The sequence below is a fragment of the Halyomorpha halys genome, unplaced genomic scaffold, assembly GCF_000696795.3.
Source record: "Halyomorpha halys isolate HHAL.00 unplaced genomic scaffold, Hhal_1.1 Scaffold146.1, whole genome shotgun sequence".
Lineage (NCBI taxonomy): Eukaryota > Metazoa > Arthropoda > Insecta > Hemiptera > Pentatomidae > Halyomorpha > Halyomorpha halys.
In genome coordinates, this window is record NW_027110622.1 from 134,639 (window position 1) to 148,658 (window position 14,020).

At 32.4% G+C, this 14,020-nt stretch overlaps 1 protein-coding gene across 2 annotated transcripts in view; it reads left to right on the top strand.

Moving 5' to 3' along the window:
- LOC106678544 (transmembrane protein 53-B) overlaps nt 1-13,571 on the top strand; it is a 31,307-nt gene extending 17,736 nt beyond the window's left edge. For both annotated transcript variants that reach the window (XM_014417109.2, XM_014417110.3), the window contains exons 2-6: nt 6,136-6,413; nt 8,135-8,406; nt 8,645-8,822; nt 10,507-10,671; nt 13,402-13,571. In XM_014417109.2, coding sequence (XP_014272595.1) covers nt 6,138-6,413; nt 8,135-8,406; nt 8,645-8,822; nt 10,507-10,659 — 879 coding nt within the window. In that variant the 5' untranslated portion in view covers nt 6,136-6,137 and the 3' untranslated portion in view covers nt 10,660-10,671; nt 13,402-13,571. The remainder of the gene's footprint in view (nt 1-6,135; nt 6,414-8,134; nt 8,407-8,644; nt 8,823-10,506; nt 10,672-13,401) is intronic.
- The last annotated feature ends 449 nt before the right edge of the window (nt 13,572-14,020 follow it).

A 14,020-nucleotide genomic window follows, 5' to 3' on the forward strand; every position in this document is an offset into this window, starting at 1 on the left:
ACTTTTTAGTACTAATGCAAACTAACTAAAAATATACCTATAATACAACAGCTAGCGTCCAAATAACATGGAACTAATAAATGAAATTAAAGTTAATTTCTTAATCTTAATATATTTCAAGTAACAATAAATTGAAAAAAACACGAATGTCCACTGAAACAGCTTTTTCTTAAAACGAATAAAATTAATATCGACCCTTCTTTTATCCAGGTATAGATATACATTTCACATTTAAATAATGAAATCAGCAGGCATCCAAACCAATCCTAACACTATCCTCACCACGTATGCCGATGAAATATGTGTTCTCGCAGTTAATAATAACCCTTTAATTGAATCCCAAACTCTCCAACTAACCCAACTATTACAACCCTCGAAGAATGGTGCCGAAATTAGAGGATAAAAATAAATCCCAACAAATTAAATTCCATCAAATCACCTTTACTCTTCGTCATAAACCTGCCGACTGCCCTACAGTATAATTTAAGAATGTTGCTCTTTCCCCTGTAAAACAGATCTGCTACCTTGGACTACAGCTGGACAAGCGACTAACTTGGAATCCTTACACAAGACTGATAAGACAGGAAACTGCAAGTCAATTTCGACTATTACACTACTTACTGACGGTCTAAACTTTCAATTCATTATAACACTGATCTACATAACTTTAATAAGGCCTATTTGGACTTAAGAAGTTGAGCTTTGGGGCTCCACTAAACCTTCGAATTCCTCTCGTATCCAATCTTTACAATCCAAAATCTTAATGTTCCTTACTTTGTCACAAATAAAATCATTCATAACCGATCTAGCCCGAACCAGTTATCAATCCGTTCATTGTAAACTCCCTAACCACTCAAACACATTAGTTTCTATCCTTGCGGAAGAGGAATCTTTCATTCCTAGCAATCCTCCGAGCCGTCTGAAAAGAAGATGACCTCGAGACCTTATATTGTAAAAATGTTTTTAGAGTGCTACCACTACCCATTGGTAGCACTCTAAAAAATTTTTATTTTATCTACTTGCTTGTATCATACCACCATAATCTTACTTCTAATTTACTTGTTGTATTTTATCTACAATTGTAAATATCAATAAATAAATTAAAAAATAATAATAATAATGAAATTAGTAAAATGAAAATAAAATAGTCACTGGAATCAAGTTCTTAATTAACCCAATATCTTAAGCATCTAAAGCAGATCCACAAAAGTAGCACACACTTATATTTCACAATTTGAATTACAATAGGGTTAACATAGTAGCATAAAAAAAATAAAACTATATAATAAAAGTATTTTTGTATTTTATTCGGTTTTCAAGTACCGTTCAAGAGGCACCTTATTCTATATTCATGGTTATAACTGCTGATAAAGTTTATATTCCTTCAAAAACTCAAACATATTCTTCCAATCTTCTAGCATGGCTTGACGTTGTTTCCGGAAACCAAGTGTGATTCTTAGACGGAAAGTCCAAAGGCGAACAGTAGTTCAGGAATTGCCCCACCGTCAGGGTAGAGTTGTGACATCTTGGCTGAGAATTACCTTCGAGGAGGCGCTTTTGTCCTTGGCGATTCCCGAGGATTTGTGATATAGACCGATTATCTTCATATATTTTATTCATTAACGGAACCTTAGACAAAAATCAACGTCATGCTTCTTAATATTGGCTCAGAACTAATTTGTTATAATGATTCAGTGTCATATTTATATTAGGCGAAGGAAGTAAGGTGCTTCCTTCAGTAAGGTCAGTACACAGCTATGTCAGTTGTATTTTAAAAACAGATAAATTAAAATTAAGAGTAATATAAAAAAATGAAAATGTTAATATCAATTACAAATTTTGAGGTTTACTATTGGTAATAAATACAAAATCCTATTTTTCCAAAACACATGAACTTTTTTTTCTTCTCTACCTCTCAAAATATTTAGCTACCATATCCATATCGCTCTTCTTATGTCAATGTTATAGATTTGTAGTATAATTGATTATTTTTTTGGTATCTCCGATTCTTATGTCTGTTTGATCTATTTTCAGATTTGGTGGTAAAAATGTAAAATAAAAATAATATTTTATTTATTGAAACACTCAACTGTACTAAACTATTTTTTTTATTAACTATATTTATAAATAAGGGCTGTCTTAACATTGAAGACAACCAGTAAATGTGACATATTACAAAATTATAATCATGACATGATTGGCATGATAGTGACTCGTACCCATTGGTACCTCCTCCTTACTTTAATTTATTTAATTGTTTAGCTAAGGGGATCATCATCCAGCTCCTTTTTCATTCTCCAGAATGTATTGTATGGTATGTTCGTTGTAGCCATACCTAGAACCAGTCAATTGATGTGGTAGTAGAGTTTGTCATGAAATGTCTCGTATGATGACCTTGTAAACCAGGTAGTGTAGTGTAAGTGTAGGTCTGTTACTGACGTACATTTTGTTCTGTTACTGGCGTACCATCGAGATGGTGTAATCTGATGCAATTTTGTTAATTGAAATGTTTGTAGCTTGTTAATGTGAATTTTTTTGACAGTCTTATAAATTTTCGAAGCATATATTCAAAAATAAAAAGTATGACAATTAAATGTGAACTATAGTATAATGACATAACACAGACTTGTGAAAAAACTACCCATTGGTAATAGTTCAATAGCAGTCTTGAGGCCATCTTCTTTGGAGGATTATATCCCAATCATTATCCTATGGAAAAGAAGAAATTGGAGGCAAGTTGAATTTCTCATATGTTTTGGGATGTATTAAAATAGGCGTCTCCTAAAAATCACCGAATAAAGCATGCGGCCGAACATGTTCAAAATGGTACCCGAAGGAATATGGAAATATGTTTTTTAAATACTATAACATCATTTTGTTAGTCATAGAAACATAAAAATACTTCTGTTAAAACGATAATTAAATATAGGCATTATTAAAACAATTATTTACGTTAATGAACAGTTAATATTTTTTGGGCTAATATTAATATTATAAAATATTTAAAATTTCCCTAGACCTTAACATCCCATTCGTTGCAGAATTGGCCTAAAACAGATATGCGTCTTTTCATTCCAAACTCCTTAACCATCCCAACTCATTAATTCTTAATCTTTCATCCTTAACAATCCCTAATAATTCTCCGAGGCGTCTGAAAAGAAGATGGCCATGGGATTTCTAATTTAAATTAATGTTTGAAGTACCACCGATGTGTGGTTCCTTCTCAAGATTTTCAAGTGTATATGAAACATACAACATATTTACATACTGTATTATTTTGTACAGTTGTAAATTACATTAAATAAAAAAATAAAATAAAAAAATTTCCCTCTCCACTTCATAAATTGAGAAAAATTAAAAAAAAGAAAACATTGACCGTTTTATAATTGTGGAATAGAATAGCTAGAAAAATTGGCTCATAAAAAGAAACAGTACTTAAACTAAATAAAAGTAAGAAGGGTCGCATAAAAATCAGTATCTATACTGTACTGTACTGTACTGTACTGTACTTTACTGAACTGTACTGTACTGTACTGTACTGCACTGTACTGTACTGTACTGTACTGAACTGCACTCCACTGCACTTTACTGCCCTGTCCTCTACTGTACTATACTATACTATCGACTAGAAAAAATAACAATAAAATAATTACTTCATTACTGAATATTAAAATTAGTTTGCAATGATTCATTTTGGACTATTTAGGATAAAAACATTGACCTCAACGATGAAGCCATACAAAACTAAATAACACGAACCAGCCGAATCCAGTACCGAGATAAAGAATAATCGCTTGCTACAGTTAAGAAGAAATGCCTGACATAAAGGCAATACATTGAAAATTAACCATTTATTTTTAATTTAGGTTAAAATTACAAAAAATTAGTTTGATTGGCGAGATTTTCTTAAGTGTCTCTGTATTCTAGGCTAAAGAATTATGGGATTTACTTGGAGTATGAAATTAAACCCTGTAATATATTGAGGTTCTCGGATTATTTATATAGTCAAGATAATCCAAACTTTGGTTATCAAGGATTCGTTTAACCCGAAACCGAAATTAGGTTACGTATATTCGTTCAAGAATCAAAAAGAAATTGGATTACTATTAAATTACAGTAATACTTATATTTCTGAAAATTATAAGATAGATAATTGCTGAGGTACATTTGTCACATCCTGATTGTTTAAAATCTCCATGTCGTGACTTTCGCTTCATTGCCGCTCATACATCATTTGAATTTACATGTTTTTAAGAACTATATTATGTAGTGGAATGCTCTTATTACCCAGTAACTCCCAATGTATAGTCTTGATTTGAAAAATAGCATAAAATAAATTGTATATTTATACATATGTAATAATATTCAATTAATTACAAATTATAATTAATACACTGTACAAGTTAGTTGGGTATCTTGATTGTTTGGTTGGGCAATATGTTTAGCCAACGTGGTGTGTTGGAGTCTATGTTGGATCGTGTGAGAGCCGATTGTGTAACGTGGTTGGACAACCAATTTGTACCGTGTATGACTTTATAATGAAATTTAAGTTTATTTTAAGAACAATACTGCTCAATACGAAAACTCCTTGATCCAATATATGTCTGGTCCCAATCATTTTAGATAAACAGAACTCCAATGTGTTGTTTTCCATCTGTATATAGTGTTTCCTAATTTCTTTGAAAAACCGTTTCTTACTATGCACCTAGTGAGGAATTTTTATTTGCTGCATATATTGTTAAGAACGTTGTTACTTGTCAGTTGCTTACTACCAGTAAGAATCATAAAAACATATAATATAAAAGCTTTTTTTTTTATTATCTTTATTAGAATTTACAACTGTACATAATTATACATTTAGTAAATTTGATGAATGTTATTATGAGTAAAGAAACTACCTATTGGTAGAACTCTAATGAAGTTTTTACATTAGCCGGTCTCGTGGCCATCTTCTTTTAGAGGTGCCTCGGAGTATTGTCAGGAATGGAAGAGAAAGCATGGTTAGAAATTAGTTGGTTTGGATTGTTAGGAAATGATATGGAACCTGGTTGGGGCTAGATCGGCTACACATGGAACATTTAGGTCTTTAATTATGATTTCATTTGTGACAAAGTAAGGAGCATTGAGGATTTTACGAAGGATTTTTGATTGTAAGGATTGTATACGAGAGGAATTCGAAGGTTTAGTGGAGCCCCAAAGCTCAACTTCGTATGTCCAGATTTACCTTATTACCGTCAAGTAGATCAGTCTTTTGTAATGAATTGAAAGTTTAGACCGTTTGTCCAGTGAGTGCTGTAATAGTCGAAATCGACGAGCAGTTTCTTGTATTTTCATTCTTGTGTGAAGATTCTGGGGTTAGTCGTTTGTCCAGATGTAATCCAAGGTAGCGGATCTGTTCGCCTGGGGTACGAGCAACATTATTTAAGGATATTATAAGGCAGTCGGTAAATTTACGACGAAGAGTAAAGGTGATTTTATGGGATTTGTTGGAATGTATGTTAATCCTCCAATTACGACACCATTCTTCGAGGGCTGTGGTGTGGGATTGAAGAGTTTGGGATGCAATTAAAAAGTTCTTATTAACAGCGAGCATATATGTGTCTTCGGCAAGTGCATAGTGTGTGTAGACGGTGTCGAGGATGGGATTGAGAATACTACCTTGAGGAACACCAACTGACTGAGAATAGTGAGATGAATAGGAACCATTGTGGTTTACTTGAAATAAGCTATCAGTGTGAAAGGAACGGATGATAAGAAAGTATATGGGAGATAGGAATTCGCGAAGTTTGTAAAGCCATCCCGGGTGCCAGACTCGATCAAAAGCCTGTTCTGCATCGAAAAAGACTCCCGCGCAGTACATTCCGCGTTCCAAAGAAGACGATACAACGTCCACCACACGATGACATTGCTGGAAATGGAGTGAAATATTCAAAATCAATACTGGTGATCAGGGATTATTGTATAAAAGCTCTGTGTCAAAAATCAATTTCTTTTCACCTATGAATTCTTATTAATCGGCATTTAGACAAGTGTTTTTATTCTGAAGTTGCAACGACTTTTATGTACTTTTATTTTGATTTATTATATTATATATAAATTCACAATTATATATAATAAGATGAACTATTCTTTTAGGTATGCACGAGGGACGGGAGAGGAAAACTTTTCAATTCTCAATCACTGAGAGTATGGAATTGATGAGCTATGAAGATCTTGTTGTAAAACAAAATAACAAAAGAACGCCCGAAGTAATACTGGAAACGAGCAGGCCGTTAGTTCTGCTGCTGCCATGGCTCCTTGCTAAACCTAAGCACACGAGAAAATACGTAGAGCTGTATCTGGACAAGGGATTCGATGTTCTAACAATATCAATAACTGTATGGAAAGTAATATGGCCAATGATTGGTGCTCAGGTAAATTTATGTCAAAACATTAATATATTGATCAATATTAAAAATTTCTAACCAATCAGGGTTCTGTCAATCCAGGCGTCATCAGGACTAGTGGATGTTCAATTGTTACCAAGATTAATATCTTTATTTGTCTAGTCTTATCAAACTGTTGTTATGAGATGTGCTATCACTGCTTAGTATTTATCTGAGTTTATGTACTTTCAGTCCTTATGATCCCTGAATTGGTGAAACATTGCCCTCTTCGTTATTCAATGATATTAGAGATAGGTTTAACTTATATGATAAGTGTAAACATGAGAAAATAACTGCACCTCTGAATTCAAGTAAAAAAGAGATTTGAGATTCTAAAGGCTTTTCTCGGGCTTTGATTTTCCATTATCCTAATAGTTTTGATTTTGATTGTCCACTATCGTAATAGTTTTGATAATGATTGTCCATTATCCTAATTTCTTCTCTTGGGTTTTTGTACTTGTTCATTAATTTACATCGATATACATATAAATGATATCGATGTATTTATTGGTCGTAGCACTCTGCGCGATAATCTTTTTGTCAGGAAGGTTTGTACTCTATGGAGGAACCATAGCTTGACAGGAGCTCAGATGGACGAATCGTATCTCTTGGTGCAGTGAAATGTTGAAGTTCATAAATGGAAAAACTTTTAATTTATAGAATATTGTGATAGTTGATAAAACTTGACTTCACATCTATGATGTCACAAATATAATTAGAGCAAAGAATTTATGTGATTAATCTGTTATGGCGATAGTATTTTTTAGGAAAAGGAGCGTTATGGAGTGAATGAAGCAAACAAATGCAACTCCGAGGAAAATGTAAAGCTGTGCAAGCTCTTCAGAAACTTCAGTCAAGCTCAAGAAGGCGTTTATGGTTCCTTCACCTTGGTAATGCTCCAACATCGTTCCATCGTTTGCACAGAATATTTAACCGCTGGAATATAACTGTTATAATATCCTTCCTGAAACCAAGATCTTTAGCTTCCTGCACGATGATCTTAGCTGTTGCACTTTTCACTTTCCTCATGTGAAAAAAAAGACGATGATAACCTTTAGAGGCCCTAGAACGCCGAGTGTGCCCGAATCGCGTAAAAAAACGCAACATGGTTACTCTGAAGACTATTTTAGTGTCTTTGGACCTTGCCACAATTTTGAGTTGTTTCATCTACTTTTATAACTTCTTCTTTATAACGACGGTACAGTTTTAATCAACAGCTCTCTTCAAAAATTATGGATTGTGCTTTTGAAGTATTCAAAACACTATTTTGAAGAGGTTGCAGTGAATTTAAATAATACTGATGTTAAAAAGATAGCCAGGAATGTGGCAATATCCAGAATAGTTTATTTCGACTAATAGGTAGAGGATTTGCATTTTAGTAGAAGTGAGCTTATTGGATTTGTATGCATGTCTTACATTTAATTGCTAGTAAATTTTAAACGTACGCAAAATTTCCTCAAACCACCTAGTAACTTAATCATGATTTCATTTGGACAGAAATTATTTTCGCTCTTCGTATTCCTTTTTTGTTCATAACAAAACATTAAGCTGAATCCAAGTTCTGAATTTTTTTTTCAACTATTATTCATTACTTTCATTAATATTTATTTATAGGTAACCTAAGTATTATGTCACTAAATAAAAACAAACTTATTATTTACTTTTGTATAATACATGGTCTATATTTATACATCGACAAAACTCTACAGGTGGTTGCCACAGATATAGTTGAATTTTTACGCGACCACGAGAATTTCCAACCACTATTCGTACATGGTTTCTCCGCCGGAAACTACCTTTGGTCCGAGGCGCTGGTTAAAATCTCCGGAAATATGGAGCGGTATAAGAGCGTGATGGACCGAGTCCGAGGGCAGGTCTTCGACTCTCCACCCAGCACTCCGCCGGCTTTCCAGAGAGGATTCGCCATGGCTCTCTTTCCTAACAACGCTCTGCTTTCTTGTCTCTTCGAGTATGCTATATCGTAAGTCTTCCCATCCTTTAATTTTAATGCAGCGTTATGTATATTTAAATCACTATTTCAAATTATAGGCTATTTAGTCTCTAGAACATTAACAGTTTACCTTTCTTTCAACATAAGAATATTCAATAAATTTATTTACCTAATAAATAATTCAAACCTTCCTTACAACCCCCAGACCCTCCATGGGTTGTAGTAAACTTTAATTTTTTTAGTATAATAATGCTTTATTTTGTTGCAGGCTTCAACTTTATCTATTTTACAATATTGTGACTAAACATATCATCAATGGATACGAAGCAGTTCTGCGCCCTCCGTCGAAAGTCCCTTGCCTAATGTTCATATCGAAAGACGACCCTATCTCTCCTTTTGACCGGAACATGGACGTTATGGATGTCTGGAGGTCTAATGGAATTGAGGTTAGCCATTCTGCATCCTGTAATATACATTATATCATCGTTTCAATGTCCTAATGGTGTACCTGTATATCTGAAAATCTCAAAGATAATATAATTAAGTTATGTTTTCAGCTTTAAGGCAGCAGCCATTTTAAGTTTTAGCATATCTTAGGCTACGGATCAATCAGTATTTTTAATGAGTTACGTTACTTGTTCATTAAGGCCTTTATTGCATTGCGAAGATCATAGAAAACCACGCTAAAATGCAACAAACCCCAAGATGGCTAAATTTGCAGATACGCCATTTTGGCTATGTATCCACCATATAATAATTATCCATTATTCGTTTAAATACAGTAACCTTATGTTTTTTAAAAATTATAAATAATAAATTTTGATAATGAAATATAATATATCCATCTGGTAGAAAATTTTACCTGCTTTAATTTTTTATTATATGTTAATATTCAAAAAGTGCTTAGTTTTCAAGTTATAATAAAAAAACTAAATCAATGCTCTTTCACGGCAATACGAAGATCATATATGCCCCAAGGTTGGCACAAGTCCAAACTAGACGGATATACCGTGGCGCAACCCACGAAATCATCACCGGGATGCGTCACCTAGTTGAAGATGTTGAGCTCCTCTTCAGGAGTGGTTGTCTGAATTTCTCTAAGCTTGAGAGCTACCAAGTCAGTTTTCCCATCGCCATCCTTTATGAAGTACGCCAAGCAATTTTTGTGAATCCTTCAATATTAAACTCGTCCGAGGACCTCCACTCTGTTACGCACCTCATTTCCGGATGAACTAACTTTGAACTTGTACTCATTATGAAATACAGTGCATCTGGTACATTTGTATATGTGGTATGAATTTCTTTAAAGTAGATGAGCCTTGCATCTACCTAGGGATTGGTTTATCTTTTCCCTTCCGGAGCCTTTGGAAGAGAGTTTTGGAATAATTGCAGAAGACATTGGTGAGTCTGAACATGCTGTCATCCATGTCCTGTCTTCACCTCTTCCCAATCTTTATTAGCAACAACTCCCTCTAATGTACACCTGAAGCAAAACCATTGAACAAATTCCATTGTCGTGGAAATATTGTGACTCTTGTATCAGGCCAATTGATATGTAGTCGAAACGTATTACTTTTGTCCACAGGCGTGTTGATCGTAATTTTGACTCTTGCCCCATGAGCCAGAAAATATTGGTTGGCAGATGGTTCCTTCGATAATTTTCGAAACACCCTCAGCTCTCCAATACTATTGGACTTCTCGATCGTGTTCCAGTGGTTGTTATATGAGCACACGATCAGATTCATCATGTCTACTATAATTCCTTCCATGTTGGAAACACTCTATTTATTATCGACCCTTTCAGGTAGGTACGCCGTTACTTTCATGAATGGAATAATACTCCATTTGACATAGCATGGTGCTTAATCATGACCATAGTCTGCTGCTTCCAATCCATCAGGTCAGGATTATTAGTTGTGAGGGCTGACACTTATATTGTGAAAAGGACATGGGAATCACTTCACAACAAGATAATAAGGTTATTATTGATACATTTTAACTTAACGAAGGCATTAAACAATAAATATAAATAAAGATTATAATAACTAAATATTAAACTGTAGGCAAATATAATTACAAAATTATACAGGCATTCATTCAATTATTAATCAGAATATTTTGTATGTTTAGGCCCAGGTAAAATGGTGGGATAAGTCACAGCATGTCGGCCATTTCGTTCAACACCGAAGTGAATATCTGGAACAACTGAACTCATTGTTGGAATCAGTTGGTCTCAGCAACCTGAAAAGAAGCGAACAAATACCCAGTACTACGGTCAACTGAAGCTAAATAAAAGTAAACATTAGAGGAGTTAACTAATGCTAATTTGATGGGTCATTAGAAAAATAATTCATCATTTTCTCAAAGTCTATTCATTAATTAATTCTGTCTATTTGATTAGATAGAATCATTATTTAAGTTTTAAAAAAAAATCATATTTGATTCTAAAATTATTCATTAACTATCCTTATTTATTATTCTAAAAAGTAACCAGTACATTTAACAAAGGTTGTTTGTAAGGGCTTTAGGACGTAAAACTCAATAGTTAATGCCCATAGAAACAAAGGTAAGTCAGTAAATGGTCAGGTCTTTTGACTAGAAAAGTCAGAGTTTCAAGAATAAATGTTTCGAGGTAGAAAATGTTCTCGTGCCTTTCTTTGTGTTCAATTAACATACCAAATGTTATTAAATTAATGTAATCTATAGTATCATTTGTATATGCTTTAACTATATGATTTTTTTATAGTAATTAATCCTACAGGGAGACTAGTATTTTTCACGAATAAGCACCATAATGTAAGGTGTTTAATAAAAAATTGGCCATTTACCCGGAGGAGTAGAAATACGTTTTTGATTAAAAACTAAAGGTTTTTTTAAGAAAAAAACAATAAGCTTGTTTTTTAAATTTTAAAACAAAATAAGAAGCTCCAGTGCTATAGCCATAAAAACGTGTATTCAATAGATTAAAGATTTGGATTTTTAAAGTTTTATATCTTTTAAATTTTAGTCCTCTATCCCCAATGATATATTTAAAAGATAACTAAAGGCATTACAAATGAAAAAAAAACAAACCAAAATCAGACCATTACGAGTAACCTTTGTTTTGAGATTTTTTATTCCCGATAATGAATCTACTAAGAAAAACAAAATCAACCCTCGTTGCTGCTGATGTTGGAAGTAATGATGAGTTCTTGACACAGGGATACAACGTACCTCCCCAACCCTCGTTGCAATACAAGAGATCGATGGATATAAAGTAAGTTATTTTACTGAAATTTTAGATTACTTTAATGAAAACAATGGATAGTGGCTAGTCAAAATTGATGATTCTAACAAGTATAGTTAGAAGGAATAAAAAATAGCGGAATTTTCAAAACGATAAAAAAAAAAAAAAAATTATTTTGTATTCAGAGTTTAAAACTTGAAAAATTTAAATTCCATAAAACTATCTACACAACTAGAAACTCTAATAGAATATCATTCAAAGTAGAGTAAATTTGCTAAAATATAAGTCCTAATACAGCTATTTACATTCAATAGCTCCCGAGAAATACTTTTTTAAAAAGACATTTCATAAATAATCTACTGCAAAATCAATAGCTAGCGAATTTATTTAGGAGAATCTATATCTGAGGAACCAATAAACGTATAGATAAATGTCTATTAGCTCGTTGAATCTATTATAATATAGTTGAATGTATTATTAAACATAAGCATATGATGTTTTCATCGTATGAGTAGTAGTTTTTAGGATATTTCCCAAAATAAATTCACAAATATTGATTTCTAGTTTTTGGAACCATTATTTGATTTATTAGTAGAAGTCCATTTAACCAGATTTAGTATGAGTTTATACGTTTAAAGTAACCAGAAATCAACAGTTTGTGAATCGATTTAGGCAAATATGAAAACAACTACTTCTACGATCATAAACGTGTTAATTACTTGATAGTAGATTTAACTGGCTTTAATTTGAGTGCTAATAGGCATGTTCATTTTTCAGTACATTATTTATGAAATGTCTCTTTTTAAAAAAGTATTTTTCGGTGATCATTGAACATTACTAGCTCTATTATGACTCATATTTTAGAAAATTTACTCTGAATGAATTTTTATTAGAGTTCCTTGGGTTGTTGAAAATTTTAAATGATATAGAGCTCCTAATGAGAAATTAATTTTTTTTTTTAGATTTGAAACAGTGGAATTTTTCCCCCTAATGATTTTTGGCAGACTCACCAAATTTGACTCCTAACAACATATAGTTTTCATTAAATTAACCAAAAATTGGTGTAAAATAATTGACTTTTTTCTCCTCTTGAACTCTTAAACTATTACGTCCATATCTCGGCCATTTATAAATTTAGAAAAAAATATATAAAGTGTTTTGAAATCAGCATCCAAACCATTAAACAAAGAAATAAAAAAAAAGTAATTAATGGCTATTGTTATTTTTTATGTGTGTGTTTTGGTTACAAAATACTTTATTATTTACTGATATAACAAAAAATTGATTTAAATAATAAACATTCATGTAATAATTGGCTGCGTTTTTTTTTTTTTTATATGCAAATGTATTTTGAACGTATTTGTATTGCTTTGCTTTTTTATTGCATGTAGATGAATTGTATAAATTTAGATGGTTACACTAAAATGTATAATTTTTTTTTAATTCTCCGCTGAGATATCGAATATAGATAAGGGTTCACATTGCTGCATAACGTATTTCTCTATAATACCAGCTACACATGTTTAAATACATGCTTTGATCATTTATTGTTCTTAATTTTTTTGCAAATCTATACATACAAATTGGCAATTTATTTGAAATGGTCCATGGTCAAATCCTGGTGGTATTAAAATATTTTAAGGATATATAAAATTAAAACCTAATGAAATATAATTGTGTATTTACTGACCTAAGTGATTCTAATACTTATTGATGATTATAATTATATTAATTTATATTGACATATTTTATGAGTTCACAGTTCATCCATATAATCACCGATAAAATATATCTTTCAGGTAATGAAGCAGCGATCTCTATAAGTAATCTTCCTCAGACCTTCAGCAAAATCTTCGTACTGAGACAGGACATTTAGAAGAGTCTTAGTTTACTTTTGAAAGTCTTCATTTTCAGTGAAAAGTGTTCTATTATATATTTTACTTATAATAAATACGTATTTATTTTATTACATTATTTATACCTTATTCCACTATCGCTACGAGGAGATGGAACTCGAAAAAATGACGAGCGGCTGCCTCAACTGTGTTGAATTGCTAATACACAGCATACCGATCGATCCTCAACAGAAATGTTATATTCATTTTAAAAAGGTTTAAAGATAATTATTTGAGAGTAGTCGAATACATTTTTTATTGGTTTTTCTATCTTCTTCTTTTTACCTTTTTTTTTTTTCGTGTTCGACTCATAAAGTTGACACAACCCAGCTAAGGTCTAATACAAAGGGCGATGTAGGATTCCCACAGAGTCCAGAATAATGTTTTCCACCATACTTCGAAACTGGCCCCTTTCAACACCCAGTCCCTCTAAAAAATTACTTGTAACAGGAGTGGTTCTACTACTTTCGAACCAGAGCCCTTTTACCTAAAATAGTCTTTCGCCAAATACCTCTGTATATTT